This window comes from Macaca mulatta, chromosome 3 (assembly GCF_049350105.2).
Source record: "Macaca mulatta isolate MMU2019108-1 chromosome 3, T2T-MMU8v2.0, whole genome shotgun sequence".
Taxonomy (NCBI): domain Eukaryota; kingdom Metazoa; phylum Chordata; class Mammalia; order Primates; family Cercopithecidae; genus Macaca; species Macaca mulatta.
Window position 1 is genome coordinate 175457820 of NC_133408.1, and position 24776 is coordinate 175482595.

The 24776-nt window shown below is 39.2% G+C and overlaps 2 protein-coding genes across 3 annotated transcripts in view; both read left to right on the forward strand.

The window, feature by feature from the left end:
• Window positions 1–23332, forward strand: part of NUP205 (nucleoporin 205) — a 93185-nt gene extending 69853 nt beyond the window's left edge. For both annotated transcript variants that reach the window (XM_028846334.2, XM_015134978.3), the window contains exons 34-43: window positions 813–951; window positions 3746–3872; window positions 8671–8747; window positions 11046–11174; window positions 11674–11800; window positions 17778–17944; window positions 19483–19606; window positions 20051–20179; window positions 20740–20813; window positions 22987–23332. In XM_028846334.2, coding sequence (XP_028702167.1) covers window positions 813–951; window positions 3746–3872; window positions 8671–8747; window positions 11046–11174; window positions 11674–11800; window positions 17778–17944; window positions 19483–19606; window positions 20051–20179; window positions 20740–20813; window positions 22987–23139 — 1246 coding nt within the window. In that variant the 3' untranslated portion in view covers window positions 23140–23332. The remainder of the gene's footprint in view (window positions 1–812; window positions 952–3745; window positions 3873–8670; window positions 8748–11045; window positions 11175–11673; window positions 11801–17777; window positions 17945–19482; window positions 19607–20050; window positions 20180–20739; window positions 20814–22986) is intronic.
• LOC144339977 (uncharacterized) overlaps window positions 1–24776 on the forward strand; it is a 359243-nt gene that overhangs the window by 307989 nt on the left and 26478 nt on the right. The gene's annotated exons all lie outside the window — the stretch shown is intronic.

Sequence of the window (24776 nt, forward strand, 5' to 3'; positions counted from 1 at the left end):
TGCTTTCATTCCCGCTCAATAGGCAGCCATTTTTTTGCTCTAAAAATTTAAATGTAAACATTTACAATAAATATTAGCTTATTAATACAGTATTCTGAGACCTACTCTTAAAGGTGAAGTGATTTTACAGTCTCATTTTAACTCTTAAATCTTGTTTTATTTTTATACAGATTGAGTTTCTCTAATCTGAAAATCTGAAATCTGCAGTGCTTCTAAATCCCAAACTTTTCTGAGTGCCAATATGGTACTCAAAGGAAATGCCCATTGGAGCAATTTGGATTTTGGATTTTCAGATTGGGGATGCTCAACCAGTAAGTATATATAATGCAAATATTTCAAAATCCAAAAAAATCTGCAACACTGCTGGTACCAAGCATTTTGGATAAGTGGTACTCACCCTATACAACGGGCAGCATAGTGGATTTTTGGCTTGGGTAGAGGAGAGGGAATTTTAGGGAAAGTAACTTTTTAAATCTGTTTCTTACTGACAGCCTATATGGCCCAAGGGAGCATTTAGAGAAGAATAAAAATGTTTGGGAAGTTTCAAGATTGTGTTGTCAAATTACATAGGTTTTCCTTGATAAGATTTTTCAGAATTCAAGTAACTGTTTTTACTAACTAAGCTATGAGTTTAGGAAGACACTTCTTTCTTTGGACCAAGGATGTATATGTGGGATGCAGAGTACTCACTAGTAGCTTCACATCTTAATCAGTTGGCTGTGATTTATTTGCCATATCAATGTTAAGGAATTGCCGAGAGCATACCTTAATTCTTGGAATGTTTTCTCCTTGTTTGGTTGAAATAAATCAAGCATGTTTGGCATGAGAGACCCTCCAGTGTTCATCCCTACCCCAGTGGATCGCTACCGCCAGATTCTCCTCCCAGCTCTCCAGCTGTGCCAGGTCATCCTCACATCTAGTATGGCCCAGCACTTGCAGGCAGCAGGGCAGGTAAGGTGAACCCTTTGTTTAGATATTGTCTAGAGCAAAATCCTCATTTTATAAGTACAGAAACCTTACATGTAGAATGCTTAAGTGAATTTACGTTAGTCCTAATGCTTGTGGCGGAGCAGGGTAGAGAAAAGAGGCCTCTGTACTTTGTTTTTAACTACATTGGCCCATTTTTATACTTTTGTTTGAATGAAACACTGTAGCTAATTAATAGAATCATGAGACAGAAAGCAAGAGATTGAAATTTGTTCTTCTGTAAAAGAAAGCAGTTATTGTGATAGGAATAAGCTGGCTTCTAAAATGTAATTTAACCAGATATTTATTGAGAGAGGGCTATGCTAGGCCTTGCAGGCCAGGCATGGTGGCTCACGCCTGTAATCCCGGCACTTTGGGAAACTGATAGATGATAATACTGCATTTATATGTGATAGAGAATGAAATAATTTAAATGAGTGATTTTGCTATCAAAAATTTTTTTTTTTTTTTTTGAGACGGAGTCTCGCTCTGTCACCCAAGCTGGAGTGCAGTGGCCGGATCTCAGCTCACTGCAAGCTCCGCCGCCCGAGTTTACACCATTCTCCTGCCTCAGCCTCTCGAGTAGCTGGGACTACAGGCGCCTGCCACCTCGCCCGGCTAGTTTTTTTGTATTTTTTAGTAGAGACGGGGTTTCACCGTGTTAGCCAGGATGGTCTTGATCTCCTGACCTCGTGATCCGCCCGTCTCGGCCTCCCAAAGTGCTGGGATTACAGGCTTGAGCCACCGCGCCCGGCCTCAAAATGTTTTTAAACACCAGAAATTAGTTTTATTTTGATTGCTTTTCAGTGAACACTCTAATGTTCCAATGCACATTTTTTTAAAAATTAATTTTATATGTAATTTAGCCTTTCATTGATTAATTAGGCTTATCATTATGAATCCACAATGTTTTATTGTATTGCTTTATTATATTTTGGAACTGTGTCCTAAAACACTTTGATTTCTGGTCATTTTTTGTGCTTTCTCTACCATTAGGCCTTAGGCCATCTCACCAAGGTAGATGCTGCTGTTCTAAAGTGGCACCTTATTTTATACCACATCAATCTGGGTTGACTTCCTACTTCTTTTGGGCCTATGTGGTCTTCAAGTTAGTACTTTTTAAAACTCAAGAGACTTTGCTTGTCTTCTCCTAGATTGAGATTAAGATTTTTTAGTAGAAGTGGGACATTATGATATAAGACATTGGTTCCCTAACACCAATCTTGTATTGACTGAAGCAGAATCACCTGAGGAGCCTCTTAGAAAAGCACAGATGACTGAGTTCTGTGACCAGCCATTATAAGCTTAGGCTAGGAATCTTTATTAAAAGACAAAAATGATCACAATTCTGAGTGATTCACATCCTTGGCTTGTTTGGGCATATACTCTGCCTTTAACATGTTTGTAAGCTAGTTGAGATATTCCTAAGTGAAAATACTGAAAGAGGACTCCATGAGTATATACTATAAAATGCCAAAATGGAAGGGTAGAGTTTGGAGGTCAGGATTTACATCTCCTTTTTTTAACCGCATCGAAAGGAGAGTTATGACCAGGTGCGGTGGCTTATGCCTATAATCCTAACACTTTGGGAAGCCAAGGTGGGAGGATCACTTTAGCCAGGAGTTTGAGCCCAGCCTGGGCAACATAGTGAGACCCTATCTCTCTCTCTTTTTTTTTTCCCCCCCCGAGTCAGAGTCTCACTTCATCACCCAGGCTGGAATGCAGTGGCATGATCCCAGCTTACTGCAGCGTCCATCTCCCAGGTTCAAGTGATTTTTGTGCCTCAGCTTCCTGAGTAGCTGGAATTACAGGTGTGCACCACTAAACATGGCTAATTTTTGTATTTTTAGTAGAGATGGCATTTCACCATGTTGGCCAGGCTGGTCTCAAACTCCTGACCTCAAGTGATCCACCTGCCTTGGCCTCCCTCAGTGCTGGGATTACAGGCGTGAGCCACCATGTCCGGCCCCTATCTCTATTATATAATAATAAAAGTGAATTTTTTTAAAAAAAGGAGAATTAGACAAAGGCTTTTATGTGATTTCCCCATGTCATGCTAGTTATGCTTTCATAGAGCAGCTTCTCGAATTCAGTAGTCATTTTTATACCCACTTATTTTAAATTCTTACTCTAGTTCATTTGGCAAAACAATAAAAGAAAGAAAATAGTGGTCAGATAATAGTTTTTTTTTTTTTTTTTTTTTTTGAGACAGAGTCTTGCTCTGTCCCCCAGGCTGGAGTGCAGTGGCGTGATCTCGGCTCACTGCAAGCTCCGCCTCCTGGGTTCACGCCATTCTCCTGCCTCAGCCTCCTTAGTAGCTGGGACTACAGGCGCCCGCCACCACACCCAGCTAATTTTTTTGTATTTTTAGTAGAGACGGGGTTTTCACCCTGTTAGCCAGGATGGTCTTGATCTCCTGACCTCGTGATCCGCCCGCCTCGGCCTCCCAAAGTGCTGGGATTACAGGCTTGAGCCACCGCGCCCGGCCATCAGATAATAGTTTTCATACAGTAGTTCTGCATTATATTCTTCTACAGTAGTCTCCAGATGTATTAACTTACAAACTTTAAAATAATCCTTTTAGTCTTGTGAATTTTAAATGTTTACTTCCTGAAGAAATAAATATGTAAGTACAGAAAACAGTTGCTTATCTGTTATTCTTCGTCACTTATTGAATTATTTCCTTCAACATTATTTATAAGATGAATTATGCATTTATAATATAATTTTCTACTTCTACATCCGTTTTTTCTGTTCCTCTTCCTTTTCAATGGCTTAGGTATTGCAGTTTCTTATTTCACATTCTGATACCATACAAGCAATTCTGCGCTGTCAGGATGTTAGTGCTGGGTCTTTGCAGGAATTGGCTCTGCTGACAGGAATTATAAGTAAAGCAGCACTTCCTGGTGAGTTGATTATGTTGAAAGGACTTTGAATAATTCTTTACTGACTGCCATAAATTAATAAAATGAGGTTTTTTGTTACTTTGCAGCTATATATGACTTATTTGAAACTAGTACTGCTAACAGAGCCTTTATTTATGTAATAAGTTTATATTTATAAAATGATACATGCTTGGCTGGGTGTGGTGGCTCATACCTGTGATCTCATCACTTTGGAAGGCTGAGGCAGGAGGATTGCTTGAGACCAAGGGTTCAAGACCAGCCTGGGCAACATAGAGAGACCCTGTCTCTACAAAAAAATTTAAAAAAATTAGCTAGGTATTGAGGGCATTCACCTGTGGTCCTGGCTACTTGGGAGGTTGTGGTAGGAGGATTATTTGAGCTGGGAAGTTCGAGACTGCAGTGAGCCAAGATTATGCTGCTGCACTCCAGTCTGGGCAACAGAGCAAGATGTCTCTTTTTTTTTTTTTTTTTTTTTTTTAAGATACATGCTCATTATAAAAACATTCAAAAGGAGATAACTAACAAACACTCAAAATCTCACCACCTAGAAATTACCAAATGTTGACATTTGATACATTTTCAAACATCGCTTTATGTACTTTGAGAAAGGGAGAGAGAGAAGGGGAGAGAGAGAAAGCAACAGAGACATACAGAGGCAACTAATGAGAATAGGATGACCTTTTACATGCTGTTTTAAAAAACAAATATTTAATTTTACATGAATTTATTTATTTATTTTTAATTATACTTTAAGTTCTAGGGTGCATGTGCACAACATGCAGGTTTGTTACATATGTATACATGTGAATTTTATATGAATTTAACAGACAAAAATCTAATTGAAGAGAAATGAAAGGAATTGCCAAATTCCAGACAAATGTTTCTTTACTACTAGAGTATGTCACCTTTTAAAAGATCACCTTAAAGAAAAAAAATTATGAAACATTATTAAGATATTTTGGTTACTTCCCCCACCTTATAATTCCTTTACTACATGTAAATTTTAGAATCAGTTAACTCCCTGATGGGAAAGATGAAATGATGACTTCTTTTACACTTCCTCTTCCACCCTCAGATGATGTTTACTTATATCATTTTAACCTTGTCAGGTTTTGTAACATTTACATCTGTTATGCAACCATAATATCCTCAGCTACTTAGTTTTAGTTGTATGTTTACATGGATTCACTGCAAAACAGTTGTGTTCCCCACCATGGCGTCACCATTCACGAATTATTTCTTTTGATTTATCTCTTGGTATTTTTAATTTGTACTGAGGTTCATTCCCTCAAGAAAAAGCATGCTGTCTCATATTCCCGAAATTCTCTAATGTTTAAGAATGTCTAAAGGTTGTCTTTGTTCTTTAATGACAGGACCGCCGATTATGATTTTCTTTTGATTAGAATATGTAATATAAATAATAGTAGCTGACATTTATTAAGCATGTATGTGCCAGGTACTGTTTTAAATACTTGACATGATAACTGATTGGAAGACACAGCAGTCTTATGAGGTAGAACTGTCATTTTCCACGTTTTACAGCTGAGGGGGCTGAAGCACAGGAAGGTTAACTTGTCCAAAGTCACACAGATAACACTGGATAGTATAGAGTTTCCCAGGTAGTACGTCTTTTGAATCTATATATGTAACTACTAGGCTATATTACCTCCATTTTTATGTTGCTTTGGAGACATCTGAGGCAACCTCTGAATCCACCCTATAATCCCCAATATTTTTTTTGTCTGGGCTGTCTCGGTGGCTGAGCCCTCTGGGTTGAGAAAAATTGAGAGTTGGCCAGGGCTGAGTACAGTGCCGGCTGAGTTACTTGGAGCCTGTGCTTCTTCCAAGGAGATCCCAGGGTCCATTCCACCCAGCCTGTGGTGTGCTTCGTTCACCAGTTCATTCCACTGTTCTAAGATAATACCAAGTCAGGCCAGCCTTCTTGCCTCTACTAAGGTCCTGTAGTGTTGTGGGGTGGAACTCCTAATGGTTTTTCCTTTGATTTTTTCCAGGACTTAACTAATTACTGTCAATGTACTTCTGTAAATTGCAGGGTCTCCATGAGATTTTTTCTCATCAGCACATTTAGCTCCTGCCCATTCTTTTTAATTGACTGCCTAGTTTTCCAGTTGTGGAAAAGCTAAGCAGACACTTGTTTTGTTTGTGTTTGTTTTTACTTTTAGGGCGACAGGGTCTCACTCTTGTCACCCAGGCTGGAGTGCAAAGCTGCAATCTTGGCTCACTGCAGCCTCGACCTACCTGGCTCAAGTGATCCTTCCACCTCAGCCTCTCAAGTAAGCAGGAATATAGGCACATGCTGTCACACCAAGCTAATTTTTTATTTTTTGTAGAGACAGGGTCTTGCTGTGTTGCCTAGGTGTTCTCGAACTCCTGGCCTCAAGCAATCCTCCCACCTCAGTCTCCCAAAGTGCTGGGATTATAGGCATGAGCCACTATGCCTGGCCTATTTGTTTGTTTTAGAGACTGGGTCTTACTCTGTCACCCGGGCTGGAGTGCAGTGGCACGATCATAGCTGGAACTCCTGAGCTCAAATGATCCTCCTGCCTCAGCCTCCCAAGTAGCTGAGAATACAGCACACACCACCACGCATAGCTAGTCCTTTGTTTTTTAATCAGATTCTCTGACATGTTGACTGTTTCCAAGCTTCTTAAAATTTTAAACAATGTGGCATTTAATAACTTTGTGTATATGTGTGTGTGTGTACTTACTATTTAGCTATGTATTTACATATGCATTCATATATATTTTTGTACATTTGTTTTTATTACTTTTTTAATTTTTAATTTTTTGTTGTTGTTGAGACAGGGTCTCGCTGTGTTGCCCAGGCTGGTCTCGAATTCCTGGCCTCAAGCAATCCTGCCTCAGTTTTCCAAAGTGTTGGGATTACAGGCGTGAGCCACTGCACCCAGCCCCATTTTTGTCCATTTGAACTGATAGATTTGATAAATTCCTGGCAGTACTTGTCAGAAATATATGTGCTTAACATTTTTGTTAAAAATAATGCCAAATATCCTTCCAAACTTTTGAAAACACTTTTAAACAAGTTATACTCTTATCAACCCTGTTGTATACAGTTCAGCCCTGTATTATCCTATAATATACTATAATTTATGCACATTTGTCTTAAATGCTCGCTTAGATTGCAGATCTGTTTGTAACTTTGTATCTGCCATGCTGCCTAGCCCACCACTGTGTATGTTGTATCTCCACAAATCTTATCAGCAGATTAATTTTGTTTCTGTGACTCATAGAGATATATATATATTTAATTTTATTTTTTCAAATAAAGACGAGGCCTCACTATGTTGTCCATGCTGGTTTCAAACTCCTGGACTCAGGCAACCCTCCCACCTCAGCCTCCCAAAGTGCAGATGTGAGCCACCATGCCCAGCTGGCTCACAGATACTCTGAAAAGTATTTTGGAGTTGAGAGTGATTGATTTACATAGAATAGTTAGATGGCATTTAACAGAAAGATCTTACAGAATCTGAGAATTGGAAGTCCTTTTAAATTGAGGCAGCAGTTGACATTCAGGGGGAAGTGAACTTTGAAACAGCAATACCTGGTGCACAGTTCAGCAAGTTTGAGGACAAAGAGGAAAAAGTCTTAGTTTCATGATAGTGTTAGGTGAAAAATCCAGGTTTCAAGGAGTTCAGATGGCAAAGGAGGGCATAAGAATTATGAATACAAGCAGCAACTAAAGAAAAACTTTCAAAAAATTGATACTAACCAAGTTTTTGCTTGATTTGGTTTGGTTTTGTTTGGTTTTGGAGTACAAGAAAGAGTTGAGCCTGTTTTCAAATAGGACAACTCTTCTGTGGCAGGGTAGATTTTATTATGTTAGAAGAGAAAGCAAGCAATTCTGGGAGGAGACTCTCAGAGGAGTTGAAGGTGGGACAGGATAGGCTCTCGGGAAGCAGTAAGGCACAGGTGTGGAGGTATAACGAACCTGCATGTACCAGATGATAGGATTTTCTGTCAGTTTGTGTTGAGGGCTGAGCTAATCTAAAAAGAGGAGGACTTGTCATTATGAGGAGAGAAGGATCAGGTTCTTGGTTTGTGCTGTGGAGTCTATGCTTGGAAGTGAGGATGAAGTGAATTAAAGGAATCTGAAAACACATACGAATACGAAGTTTGATGGCTAGGATAGGTTTAGGTGGGTATTCCTCAGCATGATTAGTGATGGAACAAGGAAACAAACTGATGGGGAGAGTGACATGTTAGGGTCACTTGCAGGCTCATTAGAAATCAGGAGAGGCTATGGTGCTATTAGAGGTGGGTCATTTCGATTTAGGAGTTTTGTAATGGGTCCAAACTAAGACGTTGAATGGAAATGTTTTTGTGTTCTTTTTAAATTGTACTTTGCCTAGGGGAAAAGAAAAAGCAAATTGTATATATTTAGAGGGGTTAAAAAGAAATGCATTTTATAAGAAAGTAATTTAGAAAATTACTTTTATCATTATAAAAAAATTAGATTTTTCTTGAAAACTAAAAATGCCTTTTAAGATCAATTCACTCTGCATTTTAGATTGGGTGTGAATGCACATGTACCGGTGCTGTTATTAATATACTTACTTAACCATCTTTGTAAAATCATAGTTCTCAACAGGTACTTACAGTTCCTTACAGTCTTTGTAAAGTCATAGTTCTTGAAACTTTTTTATGGCAAAAATATCTGTTCATGCACAAGAAGAATGTCAGATATTAGAACCTCTCTTCCTAGTTTTTAATGTTTTTGTTTGCTATAGTATGTTGTAAAGCATTCTACATTTTATAGGGATATTAAGTGAACTTGACGTTGATGTAAATGAAGGATCTCTAATGGAGCTACAGGGACATATTGGAAGATTCCAGGTAACCGATTCTTATTTCTTTAAATAGCAGTTATAAGACACGTTACAAAATATACCATCCTCCCCATCGTGCCCCCTAGATTTGGGAAACCCCTTTCAACTGTTTTGGTTCTTTGGTATTTCTAAATAATACGCTTATATTGCTGTTTCTTGATTTTCTAATTTTAGTAATCATCTGTTGACTTTCCATTGTTGGGGGATGGGGAGGATATGAGAATTTAGATGTTTTTACTCCTTTTTTTCCATCATACAATGTATACATTTCCTGTAACAACCCCTGAAACTCAATATAATTACATCATAGTTTTGGTTACATTAATGTTAAGTGTTACATTATTATGACTGTGTAAATGTCATTTGTGAATAAGCCACAAGCAGACTGTTTGCCCTAGAGTTTTCTTTTTTATTTACTTGGTTTTTATGTACTTATTACTAATTTATCCCCAAACTCTTTACAAGATCTTGTAATCTCCTCTCAATATGTTCTAACATATTAGTTTGTCAATTAGATATTTTATCAGTCTTTCTGGGAGCCTGTTGGCCTGATTTGATCTGAGCATCTTTACTTTTTATTGACTGCAGAGTAATTATATTTAATATTTATGTACTAGCATTTATATCCCATTGTTTTGGATACAACAATTTTCTTAACTAGTCCTTTTTTCACGGAGTGTTTTTCAAGATTTCAAAAGAAAAATGCTAATGTTAGCATTTTTGTGTGCATATTTTCCTCTGGAGTAAATAGCACATGGTATCACTGGGACCGAGGGTATACACATAGTACATTTTGACATCAGAATTGTCAAACAGCATTCCAGAAAAGATTGGACTCTCACCAACAAAACCCAAATACTTTGGGTTTTTTAAGTCATCTTTCATTGGTATGGCGGAAGACACCTTTTTGATGGATCTTTCATAAGGTGACCTTTGGAAATGTTTGAGTGCATCTATTTTATCTGTAAGAGAAGCGGCAAACACACATTTATAAATGTTAAACATAGATATAACTATTTTGGCAAAATAAGTTTATATTATAGTCTCATTAATATGTTCTGCCTTATCCAAACTTACTGCGGCTGGTTGGGATGACTCGCTCCTGTAATCCCAGCATTTTGGGAGGCCGAGGTGGGTGGATCGCTTGAGGCCAGGAGTTTGAGACCAGCCTGGGGAACATGGCTAAACTCCATCTCTATTAAAAATACAAAAATTAGCCGTGGGTGGTGGTGCATGCCTGTAGTAGCAGCTACTTGCGGGGCTGAGGCGCAAGAATTGCTTGAACCCAGGAGGCAGAGGTTGCAGTGAGCTGAGATCATACCATTGCACTTCGGCCTGGGCAACAGAGCAAGAGACTGTCTCAAAAATAAATAAATAAAATAATAAGACATTGTGTATTATATATGTGTATAGCTCTCTATACATCTAAATCTGTATATGGTATTACCAATTTTTAAAATACACGTTTCGTTTAAAATACATTTATTATGTGCAGAACATTGTGCTAAGCACTTTAAATAAAATACCATGTGTCAGGGAATCCTGACAGCCATCTTATAAGATAGGAATTGTTATTACCACTTTAGAAATGTAAACATATTGGCGTGAGAAATTAAGTAACTTATTCCAGGTCACAGAGCAGAACGTTGTACCTGTTATTGGAACCCATGTCTCTAATTTCAAAGCCATCAGCTAACCTCTAGATATACTGCCAGTATTGAAAAGCTTGTCCTTTCTCTTTGAGAATGATGGGAAATACTGTATTCTCAGGTGAGAAGTATTAACATTTGAAGCTGGGACATTTGCATTTATCTTCCAAGATGATCTGTGTGTTTGCAACCCCTTTACGAAGTCCCTGGGAGCAACCACAGGAACAATAGCTTTTAGATTTGTGCCTTGGTAGACAAAATTATCACAGACATGTCCATCTTGTGACTGCCCTCTCATTTTGCTTCTCTTTTGTTTATAAACTTGTTTTTCATTTAATGAGTATCTTCCAAAGAATTAACACATACTTTGATATAATGCAGAAAGTTATTTGGCAAACATTTAGATGATACTGGGATTTATTGCTTTAAAAAAGATGGTACTCTTTTCATCTGTTAGCTGCCAATCAAATACCTTTGCACAAAGTTGAATTTTAATAATGCTACTTTTAGTTGGCTCAGTTTTAAGTAAGATATTAGATGCTTTAAGGAATGATTCCATTCTTCACTGAGTTTTTCCTTTATCCCTCAAGAAAGAGAGGTTACTAATTTTAAATACATTTAACTACATATCAACAAGATATATTTTTCTTTCTTAGCGCCAGTGCTTAGGACTACTAAGTCGCTTTGGTGGCTCTGACAGACTGCGTCAGTTTAAATTTCAAGACGATAATGTGGAGGGAGATAAAGTAAGCAAGAAAGATGAGATTGAACTGGCTATGCAGCAGGTAAGGGGCAAGAACCATGTGACTTCTCTAAGGTTTTTATGTTTTTAGAAAATGTTGATAAAAATAACAGATGCGGGACCGGTGCGGTGGCTCACGCCTATGATCCCAGCACTTTGGGAGGCTGAGGCAGGCGGATCACCTGAGGTCAAGAGTTCAAGACCATCCTGGCCAACATGGTGAAACCTTGTGTGTACTAAAAATACAAAAAAAATTTAGCTGGGCGTGGTGGCATGCGCCTGTGGTCCCAGCTCCTCGGGGTGGCTGAGGCGGCAGAATTGCTTGAACCCGAGAGGCGGAGGTTGTAGTGAGCCAAGATCATGCCACTGCACTCCAGCCCCTGGGCAACAAAGGGAGACTCCATCTCAAAAAAAAAGAAAAAACAGATGTGAGTCATTTTACTGATTGATTTATAACCTTTTCTTCTTCAAATCTCGATTTTCATGCTAATTAAGGCATTTCAGGGTCTAACATTTTTGTTACTGCTGGTTTTTGATTATAGATTTGTGCCAATGTAATGGAATATTGCCAGTCACTCATGTTACAGAGTTCTCCTACCTTCCAGCATGCTGTGTGTCTCTTCACTCCTAGCCTTTCAGAAACAGTTAACAGAGATGGACCGCGGCAAGGTGAGCTTAGTTTTTCATTCCGTATTGAAGGAACTAAGTTGCTATGGTTATGACATAGCTCTCCAGCTTGGCTCCATTAAGATGCAGTATTTTCTTTAAGTGTCATTAATGGGAAACATTTTAAACAAGTTTTAAAGTTGAGCAGGAGGTATTATTATTAGACTTATGTATAAGACTGGAGAGAACAGAGAAATTCAAGATTTACCGAGAGTTAATCTAGAGGAACCATGTTTTGAATAGCACTTGAGGGCTCAAAGGATCTAAATTGGGGAGTAAGTCGGCTGGGTGAAAAAGATGAAAATACAACAAACAGTTTTATATGTTAAATCATGTTAAGCTGAATTTAGTGTCTAAACTGGGTTTTTTATTATAGCTCCAAATTTCTATAACATAACAAAATACAATTTAGATACTAATTAGGCCAACTTATCCTGTGATTCTTTAATGACTCAGTAGGGAATATTTGAATATGGGGCAGGATAATGGGTAAAGCTGTTATCCTATGGAACACTCAGAAGAAAAACCCCGTTAGTATCTTAGTGGGGATAATGGAATTGACTGTTGGTGATTTCAGGAAGTCTTTGTGATCTGTGAGAAAAATTTTGTCACATTTTCATTTTCTTCAAGATCTTATTATCCCTGAAAATTACTTAATCACAAAATATATGTGTTTAGTAGAATAATAGTATAAAATGACATTATGAAAAATATATTAGTGGCCGGGTGTGCAGTTGCTCACGCCTGTAATCCTAGCACTTTGGGAGGCTGAGGCAGGCAGATTACCTGAGGGCAGGAGTTCAAGACCAGCCTGGCCAACATGGTGAAACCCCGTTTCTACTAAAAATACAAAAAATTAGCCAGGTGCAGTGGCGTGCCTGTAATCCCAGGTACTCTGGAGGATGAGGCAGGAGAATTGCTTGAACCCAGGAGGCGGAGGTTGTGGTGAGCTGAGATCACACCACTGCACTGCAGCCTGATCTACAGAGTGAGACTTCGTCTCAAAAAAAAAAAAAAAAAAAAAATTAGTTTAACCCAAAGGGTTGTAAATCATTCTACTGTAAAGACACATGCATACATGTTTATTGCAGCACTATTTACAATAGCAAAGACTTGGAACCAACCCAGATGTCCATCAGTGATAGACTGGATAAAGAAATTGTGGCACATATACAACATGGAATACTATGCAGCCATAAACAAGAATGAGTTCATGTCCTTTGCAGGGACATGGATGAGGCTGGAAGCCATCATTCTCAGCAAACTAACACTGGAACAGAAAACCAAATACCACATGTTCTCACTCATAAGTGGAAGTTGAACAATGAGAACACATGGACACAGGGAGGGGAACATCACACAACGGTGCTTGTCAGGGGATAGGCAGCAAGGGGAGGGAGAGCATTAGGACAAATACTTAATGCATGTTTGGCTTAAAACCTAGATGACAGGTTGATAGGTGCAGCAGACCACCATGGCACATGTATACCTATGTAACAAACCTACATGTTCTGCACATGTATCCCAAAACTTAAAGAAAAATGTATTAGTTTAGCAACATTCAACCTTATCCTATATAAATTATGTTAAGAACTTTGTTAGACAAACTCTATTATAAAATGTCCTAGCTGGTAGTGTTAAATTTGTTGTTGTTGTAATTTATGTACAACAAAATTCACCCATTTTAGGTATACAGTTTGAATGCTTTTTGGTAATTATATAAAGTTGGGTAACCATCACCATAACCAAAATACAGAACAATTCCCTGTTCCTTAAAGATTTCTTCTTGCCTTTGATGGCATTTGATTGTTTCCTTCGACCCTAGTCCAGGCATCTACTATTCTGATTTTTGTCACAAAAGTTCTGCCTTCTACCAGTGTCTGCTTTTGTTTGTATTATGTCTAGGATGGGGGAGAAGAGTACTGACCGGTAGAATCTTAGTTTGTCATATTAAGACAAACTAAGTCCTTAATAGCTAATAAAATACCTTTATTTAAAGGTATCTTTCAGTGATTCAAAGGGAGTAGTCTTAGGTGAAAGGATGTCTTAAAGAAACCAGGGAGGTAGCTACAAAGATTTGTAATTCCATTTTATGGAGTAAAATAGTTAAATTAGACTGGACATGTAAAACAGTTCCTTTGACTTAAACAAGTTAATTCTACATAGTTCTTGTTTTCTCCTGTGTTCAGAAAGTTGGAACCAGGCATGATGGCTGAGCCTGTAATCTCAGCTACTCAAGAGACTATAGCAGGGGGATCACATGAGCCCAGGAGTTCAAGGCTGCAGTGAGCCAAGATCATGCCACTTGCACACCAGCCTGGGTGACAGAGTGAGACCATGACTCTAACAACAAAAAAAAAGTTTGCTGCCGGGAAGATAGTATAAAAAGGAACCACCATGGGGGGATTCCAATATCTGCATGTCCTCACTGGCATGAGGGGAAAGTTATCCTTCTAGTCCAAGTGGCTCAACCAGTGTGAAAAAGAGATCATTTCACTGGAATGGCATGGAATGATTGGGATTCCTATCCAAAGACCTGTCGGCCAGCAGTAACTTATAACCTGATTTATCCCCTTTCCATCTGGCAGTTTGAAAATGGACATCAATCTGTTTATTAATCTCTGAAGGCCAATAGCTTGATGGAGACCTCTAACTCTGCCTCAAAAGGGCTCCTTTCTTTCTCCTTGAAACTAACCTTGTAACACAAATTTAACCTGAACATAAGATTTTTCAAACAAAAATGTAATTTTGTATTCTTTAATATTAATCATGTGCTAATAATGTTTCATTGGTCATTATTAAAATTTTATTTAGTTGCTTCTCATTTTGAGCTAATCTTTTCCATATCCTATCAGTCTTTGATCTTTAATACTTGAAGGCGAACTCATTGAGTCTTTTTTTTTTTTTTTTTTTTTTGAGATGAAGTCTCGCTCTTGTCCCCCAGGCTGGAGTGCAATGGCGCGATCTTGGCTCACTGTAACTCTGCCTCCCAGGTTCAGGCGATTCTCTTGCCTCAGCCTCCCAAGTAGCTGGGAGTATAGGCGCCTGCCACTATGCCTGGCTAATTTTTTTTTTTTTTTTTTTTTGAGACGGAGTCTTGCTCTGTCGCCAAGGCTGGAGTGCAGTGGCAGATCTCAATCTCAGCTCACTGCAAGCTCTGCCTCCTGGTTCACGCCCTTCTTCTGCCTCAACCTCTCATGTAGCTGGGACTATAGGCACCCACCACTACGCCCGGCTAATTTTTTGTATTTTTAGTAGAGACAGAGTTTCACGCATTGGCCAGGCTGGTCTGGAACTCCTGACCCCAGGTGATCTGCCAGCCTCGGCCTCCCAAAGTACTGGGATTATAGGCGTGAGCCATCGTGCCCAGCCCATTGAGTCTTAGAAATTGTTATTTTTCCAATTTTTCTTAGACTCTTTTTAGGGTCAGCAACCATATTTTTGTCTTCCAATTCTAGACACGTGCGTGAGTAGGTATGTGGTATATAAAGAAGCAGTTCAACCTAATCGACTAATGACAAACTGCCTGGATTTGAATCCCAGTTCTACAAATAACTTATTGGTGTAATTCTGGAAAAGTTAATCACCCTCTTTGTGCCTTAGTTCTCTTATCCGTAAAATGGAAGCAATGGCAAGCTCTCTTCCGATGAATTTATTTTATTTTATTTTAGAGACAGAGTCTCATTCTGTCGCGCAGGCTGAGTTCTGTGGCATGATCTCTGCTCATTGCAATCTCTACCTCCTGGGCTCAAGCGATTCTTATGCCTTAATCTCCTGAGAATCTGGGACCATAGGCACACGCCCCATGCCTGGCTAATTTTTGTATTTTTAGTGCAGACGGAGTTTCGCCATGTTGGTCAAGCTGGTCTCAAACACCTGACCTCAAGTGATCTACCTGCCTTGGCCTCCCAAAGTTCTGGGATTATAGGCACAAGCCACTGCGCCCGGCTGTTTTATGCAAACCTAATAGCCTCGAAATGCGCAAATATTTTCTAGACTTGGACAAATTAGTAGGGTGAGAACTCCTGAAATGCTCTGGAGTCCTCCAAGCATTCAATCATCCTCTTTGTGGATATCTTCCTACCAGGATAGAGATCACACAAATGTTATCTGGGGACCAGGATACCTGATTTCACTAGGAGAAGGCTCTGTGTAACAATGTATTGTGAAAACTGTCACATCTTTGCTGTAGACTAGAAGAGGATACCTGGCAAATTGAATTTGTCTAGGATGTCCTAGTTGGTGGCACCGTCCACAGACAAGGGACTCTTCTGTCTCTTCCCCTCTGTATAAAGATCTATGGGATTGGCGAGGTGTGGTGGCTCACGCCTGTAATCCCAGCACTTTGGGAGGCCAAGGCAGGTGCATTGCTTGAGCCCAGAAGGTAGAGACCAGCCTGGGCAATATGGCGAAACCCCATTTCTACAAAAAAAATACAAAAAAATTAGCTGGGTGTGGTGGCATGCACCTGTAATCCTAGCTACTTGGGAGACTGAGGTGGGAGGATCACTGGAGCCCAGGAGGTCAAGGCTGCAGTGATCCCTGTTTGTGCCACTGTACTCCAGCCTGGGTGACAAAGTGAGACCCTGTCTCAAAAAAAAAAAAAAAAAAAAGAAACAAAGAAAGAAAGATATATGAGTCTGACTTTAGAGCAAAGTTAAGGGAGTTGTTAGTGAAGAAAAAAGCAAATGCAGATCTCGCCTTCAGTATTCATGGCAGTTTGGGTCATTAAACAAAGATTATCTCCAATTTGAACTTGAAATTGCCACAGTGTTGGACCAGCTGTGGTGGCTCATGCCTGTAATCCCAGAACTTTGGCAGGCCGAGGCAGGCGGATCACCTGAGGTCAGGAGTTCGAGACCAGCCTGGCCAACATGGTGAAACCCCGTCTCTACTAAAAATACAAAAAATAGCTGGGCGTGATGGCATGTGCCTGTAATCCTAGCTACTCGGGAGGCTGAGGCAGGAGAATCGCTTGAACCTGGGAGGCAGAGGTGGCAGTGAGCCAAGATCGAACCACTGCATTCCAGGCTGGATGACAGAGTAAGACTCCCTCTCAAAAAAAAAAAAAAAAAGAAAAGAAAAGAAGTTGCCACAGTGTTTCCACGAAATCACTAGAGGTAATTGTTCTAATTGCACTACACAGATTATCGCTAGGATGATTTTTTTTTCTTTTCTGTAGGGACGGGGTCTCTGTTGCCCAGGCTGGTCTTGAACTCCTGGTCTCAAGCCATTCTCTCTCCTCAGCCTTCCAAAGTGTTGAAATTACAGGTGTGAGCCACTGTGCCTGTCCTAGGATAATATTGTTATTGCTTTCTAGTTTTCCCTCTGCAAACAGCTTTTATGACATCCCACTGTTCCTTTGTGTCTTCATTAGCCAGTAGCCAGGTAAAAGGCAGATCACTTTGTTTTACTACCGTAATGTAGTTGTTGTGGTAAAAGATTTTTTAAAGTTTAAATCCATTTATATTTTTTGAATATTTCAGTTAGTGTTCTTGTCTCTTTGAAAGAGAAATGACTTTGAACTGGCAATTTAGTAACCAGAAGGATGCAGACCAGAAATGAATCCATACAACTAGAGCCATCAGGCAAGGCAGAAATTATTCACTTGGTGTTAAGAAACCCCAAAATTGTGTATATTGTTTTTTATGTGGAGGTGTGTGTGTGTGTAAGGTTTATACTTTGATAGAGTTCTCAAAGAACTCTCTGCCTAATAAAAGGTAGACTCTGCCAACGTGCATCAGTCAGATTTCTTTATTCTTGCAGGATCTCCAGCCTTATGTATGTACCTGATTACAGTGGCTCCTAACCATTTGTTCTTTAAACTATCAATGGTATTTAAAAGTAATCTTGGGTTGGTTTTAATGACAGGTTACATGTCCTTAAATTCTGGGGCATGCCTTGTTTTAAAACAGGTCATTTGAAATTCACATGAAATGCTTATAAGTGGAACATTGTTTTATCTCATCACCTCTATTAGATACCCAAGCTCCAGTGGTTCCATACTGGCGCCTGCCTGGTTTAGGCATTATTGTCTACCTGCTGAAACAGAGTGCGAATGATTTCTTCAGCTATTATGACAGTCATCGACAGAGTGTCAGCAAGCTACAGAATGTAGACCAGCTTCCCCCAGATGAGATAAAAGAGGTACGAATCTTATAATGAGCTGGGGGGACTTGAGAAATCATTGCTGTTACTAGGGCCAGGGTGCTGGTCTCAGACTGAGTAAAGACGGTGTATACATTATGACTGGAGGAATTGGAATGATTCTTCTGTGTGATTTGAAGAAGACTCTTTTGCCATAGCACCAGCCTTATAAGCATAGAAACTCTTGACTGAAAAACAGTGAAGTGTAGCACCTGTTCAAAAAAATAAAAAGGCAGCTGGCCTTTGAATGAAGAGTTTTGGGTCATTTATACTGTAAAATCTGTGCTGAGAAAGGCTTCTGTTGCAGATTTTTTTTTAATAGAACTTAGGTAAATGTCTCTGTGCCGTCAGCATCTTCAATATCTGTTTAGCAAATTTTTCAAACAAAATTGGTAGCATATGAGACTTGACTGCCTTCTCTCAGTGACCCAGAATCATTCCCTCTACTTACTGTATTAATAACTGAAGATGCTGAATGACCAGGATTGCTACTAAGTAGTTTGCTGCCTTTTCCATTTGGCACAGCTGAACGTAAGGCATCTCTTGGCCAGTTCCTAAGGCAGTGCTGAAGCTTCCTGGTGTCCTGTGGCCGCCTGGATGTTGAACCACTTTATCATTCCTGGTTTGCACCAAGCTTTCTAAAAACTTCCATGTTACTCTTTTGAGTAGTCCATGCCTACTCCCTCTTGCCACTCTTCTGGTAATCTCAGGGGACATTTATTGAGTGTCTACAACATGCCAGGCCCTGAACTACATGTTCTACCTAACACCTGGGCAGATATTGTTTTTATTCTCATTTCTCGTGAGGAAACGGAGGCACAGACTTGCATAACACACCCAAAGGCATGTAGCTGGCAGGAACAGGGTGAGGCAGGAGTCAATGACTGGGTTTAGGGAACCCCTGAAATTTTGGGTTTATGCCTGGCAGTCCTTCCTCTAACGTGTAGCTAATCAGTGATGCTTGTACTTGCAAGAGAAATTGCATCATTATTATGAAGTGTGTGGCCTTCCATCAGCCTCACTTCAGTACACCTTCCGTGGAACCCAGCTTTGGAACATTAGCTGGAACCATTGTGCTCGTGTGTGTGCCACATTGAGAAGTGGTCATGGGAGCTTTGGTTGAGGGTCATATTTTAGTTATGCTCTAGGTGTCTACCTTGTATTTTTTGCAGGAGATACCTGACAACTGTTAGAAATTCTCCATGGGATTCTTATAGCTACTGCTTGAAAAACCTATCGTTTTGTCTTGCTTTGTTTTAATGTGACAGGAAATTCAGGGTTTCATCAGCAACCCTGACTGTGTTTCAGGGACAGACTTTTTCAAAATGCAGCAGATAAATGTTCATTTGTGAATTTGCTTCTTTGGCTCTAATTTTTTTAAATTGCTAGCTTCTTAGATAAAAAACTCTTTATCTGCAAGGATGTTTAAATTCGAGTGTTTTCACAGCATTTACCACGGTGACCTGCTGATAGTAGTTTTTCATTAAAAATTTTGTTCCAGTTGATGTCATTCTAATAACCACGTTTGTTTCTTCTAGTTGTGTCAGTCTGTGATGCCTGCTGGTGTTGATAAAATCTCCACTGCCCAGAAATATGTTCTAGCAAGACGGCGCTTGGTGAAGGTGATCAACAATCGAGCTAAACTGCTTTCCCTTTGTTCTTGTATCCTTTATGAAATCATGCACTTGAGTGATGACCTTGAAATGTAGGAACTCTTCACTTATTCTCTCAATATTTGGGCACCAAAACCAGGTGGAAGGAGATATAAACTTAATTTTTTCCCAGTAAATGCCTAATGTATTTCCAAATTGTACTTTTTTGTTCTTATCTTTTAGAGTAGCTGGTAATACTGATAATATACATGGGCACTTTCTGTCAGGGAAGAAGGTAGGGACATGAGACTGCTGGCACAGGACCCCCACCTCCTTCCTCAGCACAGCTTGCTGCTTCCTCTTGAGGAGCCTTCAGTGGGACCCTGTCTGTCAGACTGAGGCTGTGGCTACCTCATTAAGTGAGTGCAGTCTCTCCTTTTTTCTCCTCCTCAGAAACTGGTTTGTAAAAAATATTTGATGAGATTATGTTCCTTTAATCTGAGCTCTGATATAGTTATCATAGAGACCTGCCTATTTATTCTTTGGCGCCATCTGGAGTACTACTTGTTACATTGCATGCCCACGGATTCTCAAGATTCCTTATTTGCCTCGAGAACCTTGTTTAAAAGCAGAAGACTGCAAGGTAAACTTTCTGCTAAAAATTAATGAACCATAAATACCTATTTGTGCCTTGAAAAGCTAGTAACGTTTTTATTTATTTATGTTTCCAGATTACTTAGAGTGAATTGGGTGAATCAAGAGCTGCTTAGTCACTAGACGTAGCTATTTCTTGCATTTTACTTTCTGTTCACGGGACATTGTGCCGAGCATAAGAATATTCTAGAGCCTGCTCATCAGCTGTTCCTCAGCTTCTTGCTGCAGTTAGGGACTGACCCAGCTCTAGAAGAATGGAGTAGGTCTGCTATTATGCTGATTCTTATTGCTAGAGTGGGTCTCTGTGACTGATGGGCATGTATTGGATCCCTTAGGTGGAAAGAAATAGAGAAGAGCTGAGAACCCTGGTCTGGACCAGTGAAATGCTTTCTAGGGGCTTCCATTTGCTAAAAGTTGAAAATTGAGTTCCCAATCTTGAGCCATGTTTTTCATGGTACTATTGTTATTGTTCATTGTCATCAGGTTCCTCCACTGTGTGGTAGATGTGTACTTGCACAGCCGGTATGACTCTGTTTTTTTTATCTCTAGATTCCTTCGCCTCAGAAACCAATCTAGATTTTAGAAGTGGGCTGGCTATAGTGAGCCAACATGATTTAGACCAGGTAAAGTTCTATTCTTATATTCTTTTATTTTTCTTTATTAAAGTAAAAGGGCTAGGCGTGATGGTGCACACCTGTAATCCCAGCATTTTGGGAGGCCAAGACGGGAGGATTGCTTGAGCCCAGGAGTTCGAGACCAGCCTGGGCAACATAGTGAGACCCTGTCTCTTAAAAAAAAAAAAAAAATTGGCGTACTGTGGTGGCATGCACCTGTAGTCACAGCTACCTGGGAGGCTGAGGTGGGAGAATTACCTGAGCCTGGGAGATTGAGGCTGCAGTGAGCTGTGATCGCACCACTGCACTCCAGCCTGGGCAACAGAGCAAGATCTTGTCTCCAATAAATGAATGAAAGAGTGAAGCAAGACCTTGTCTCCAATAAATAAATAAATGAATGAATGTAAGTAAGTAAAAGGAAAAGCCTGGTATGTTCATAAGATTATGATTTTCAGGGTTGCTTATAGAGACCTGGTTTGAACTCTAGCTTGACCATTTTAATAGCTATGTGACTTTGAACAACTTACTTAACTTCCGAGCCTCAATTTCTTCATTTAGGAAATAGGAGGGATGATTCAACCTCAAAGGGTTTTGTCAGAATTAAGTGAGGTTTCATGTATGTGAAGCTGCTAATGTTGTACCTAGAACATGGTAAGTGTTCCGTGATTGGTAGGCATTAAGATCTGGAAACTCCTGGTATCTTTTGATTAGCTTTGTAGAACTTTTTAGGTACAAAGTATCACTCAGCACTTACTTTTCAGGAAATCATTTAATGGTGAGATTGAGAGCAGCCAATACAAATCACGCTATAGTAGACCATAGTACACAACACTGTGCTCTTACTAACCTGTTGATCAGTAGTGTTGGAATGAATGAAGAGCATGCCAAAAACAATTACAATGAAAACCTCGTATTAAACTGATAGCAAAGTTATGTTTCTAACAAAGCAGGTATCAGGGTGTGTGATGTTGGGGAAAATGAATTACAGCTAGATCCTCTACTAGCCATCTGCATGTCCTTAGCCGTGATTTGATAAAGCCTCTGCTCCTCCCTAATCCTTCTTTTTGCTATTTTTCTTAAAACAAGGTTGGGAATGAAAGGTGCAGTTACAGCAACCTCCAAAGCACACCTTGCTAGATATCATGGATACCACGCTCCCATCCTAATCCGGACTACATTCACTCTTTGGTGAATAATAGGAAATAAAAGGAATTTTGTGGCTAGGCTTGTTTAGGAGAACTAGTGTTAATTGAGGCCATGTACAAAATTAGTCAAAGATATTCAGAGGTTTGTTGTTTGTTTTGTCTAAGAGACAAGGTCTTACTCCGTTACCAGGCGCTCTCTCGTGCAGTGGTGTGACCACAGTTCACTGCAGCCTCAACCCCCTGGGCTCAAGTGATTCTCCTGCCTCATCATCCTGAGTAGCTAGGACAACAAAAATAAATATATTTTGAAGTAATAACTGTTACTATTTCATTTAGACTGCTTTGTAAAAAAGCTAGAAAAAAAAATGCAGGATTAATAATCTCACTTTGTACTGTGATTTTAATGCAAAACTGAAAACAGGTAGATTCATCTAATTTTGTACTTAATTTTAGTCTTTTAGTATAACATCAAAAAGATCCATCTGAAACTACATATGCATTCTAGAATATATATGAATTCTAAAGCATATACCAGGTTTATCCGCACATGAATATTTTTAAAAAACAAAAGCATGCAAGTTGGTTTTTAAAAAATGCAAAATGAAATAAAAAGTAAAAGTTTCTTTCCCACCTACCCTCCCACCCTCCCTCCCTCCCTCCCTTCCTTCCCCACATCGTCCTTCCCTCCCTCCCTCCCTCCCAGTCTTACTGACTTCTTGTATGGCCCTTTAGGAAATGTTTTTGTTTGTATGTTAGTATATCAGCATCAGCATCAACATTCATTGCTATTTAAAGCAGGTTTTTAAATGTATACAAGAAAAGAAAGCAGGAAAAACATGAGAATTAAACCAAAAAATTCTAAGGTAGAAAATGTGAATGTTTAGTTAATTTAGTAGCACATTACAAAAATTCAAAAGTATTTTACATTGAAAGAACCACATTACAAAAATTCTAAGGTGTTTTAAATTGGAAGACTTAGAATAAAAGGAATATTTGAGACAACAATTTTAACAAAATGTCTTTTGTGTCACCTCTAGCTTCAGGCTGATGCAATCAATGCTTTTGGAGAATCATTACAAAAGAAACTCCTGGACATTGAAGGATTATATTCAAAAGTTCGATCTCGATATAGTTTCATACAGGCTCTTGTCAGACGTATCCGTGGCCTCTTGAGGATATCAAGGAACTGAGAGCCCGTGCTTATGCTCTTCTATGAGAGAGATGAATTGGGGAGAACTGTCTCCGTTTTATAGATTAATTTCTTTCTAAATTATGACCAAAAATATTTTGCTATTTCTTTCTTTGTATATGGACATCTTTTCTGTAAACTTTGCCTAGTTCCATCCTCACTAGTAAAAAATAAATACTTTTTAAAAAAACAAAGCAAATGTATGGTTAATCTTTTGATCTTTTATCTAGAAAATGATCAGTATTATCAGGAATCTGACAAATAAACCTTCAACAGTGGTAATTTTCCCATAGAGATATTATTCTGAATGCCAAATTAAAGGCATAGTCTGAAAATTCTAATTTTTTTACCCTTTGTAGCTACATTGCACTATTACAATATTCAGGGTTACTAAACTATAGCCATGTTCTTATAGAATGGTGTACTCAATACTGTGAAAATGTCTGAAAAAGTTAAGCTTTTTCCTAAAATTATTTAGGTTTTGCCTTTTTTTTTCTTTTTTACATGTAAGTTGACAATACAATTGTCCCTAGATATCTGGTGAGTACTGGTTCCAGGGCTCCCACGGATACCAAAACCTATGTTTTGGTATGCATGTTCCTTATATAAAATGGCATAGTGTTTGCATATAATATAGATACATCTTCTTGTATACTTTAAGTCATTTCTAGATTGCTTATAATACCTAATACAATGTAAATTCTATATAAATAGTGGTTATACTATGTTTTTACATTTGTATTATTTTTTACTGTTATATTTTTTTTTTCCCCAAAAAATTTGTGATCTGTGGTTGGTTGAATCTGCAGATGTTGAACCTGGGGATATGGAGAGCTGACTCTACAGTAATTTGCATTTGTTCCTTAGAAATGATGGTGAAATTTCTCAAATTAATCATCTGCCAATATTTCTCATATAATTAATATGATGGCTATCACTAGGACAAAACATTTACATGATCACCACTCTATTTCTTACCCAGTTGTTTTCATGTTCAAGTAACTACATCATCTGAAACTGCAAATTTCCTTTTCCAGCCAGCAATTATTTCAGCCTAATACTTAAGAGAGACTGCTGAGAGGAGAAAGTCCTCACTTTCATGTAGTAACAAAATAAACGCTATAACACTATAGAATAAAATTGATACTTATTCTATAGTGTTATAGTGTTGTGTTTTGTTTTTGAGACAGAGTCTCGCTCTGTCACCCAGGCTGGAGGGCAGTGGCATGATCTCGGCTCACTGCAACCTCTGCCTCCCAGGTTCAAGCGATTCTCTTGCCTCAGCCTCCCGAGTAGCTGGGACTCCAGGCGCCCGCCACCACACCCAGCTAATTTTTGTATTTGTAGTAGAGATGGGGTTTCACCCGCTCTTGGCCTCCCAAAATGCTGGGATTACAGGTGTGAGCCTCTGCGCCCGGCCTAGTGTTGTTGTTTTAAAACTTCTATGGCTTCCAAGCATTGGTTTTGGGTTTTGGGTTTTGTTTTTGTTTTTTTTTTTTTGGAGACAGGGTCTTACTCTGTCACCCAGGCTGGAGTGCAGTGGCATGATCGTGGCTCATTGCGACCTCCACCTCTCGCTGGATTACAGGCGTGTGCTACTATGCCCAGCTAATGTATTTTTAGTAGAGATGGGGTTTC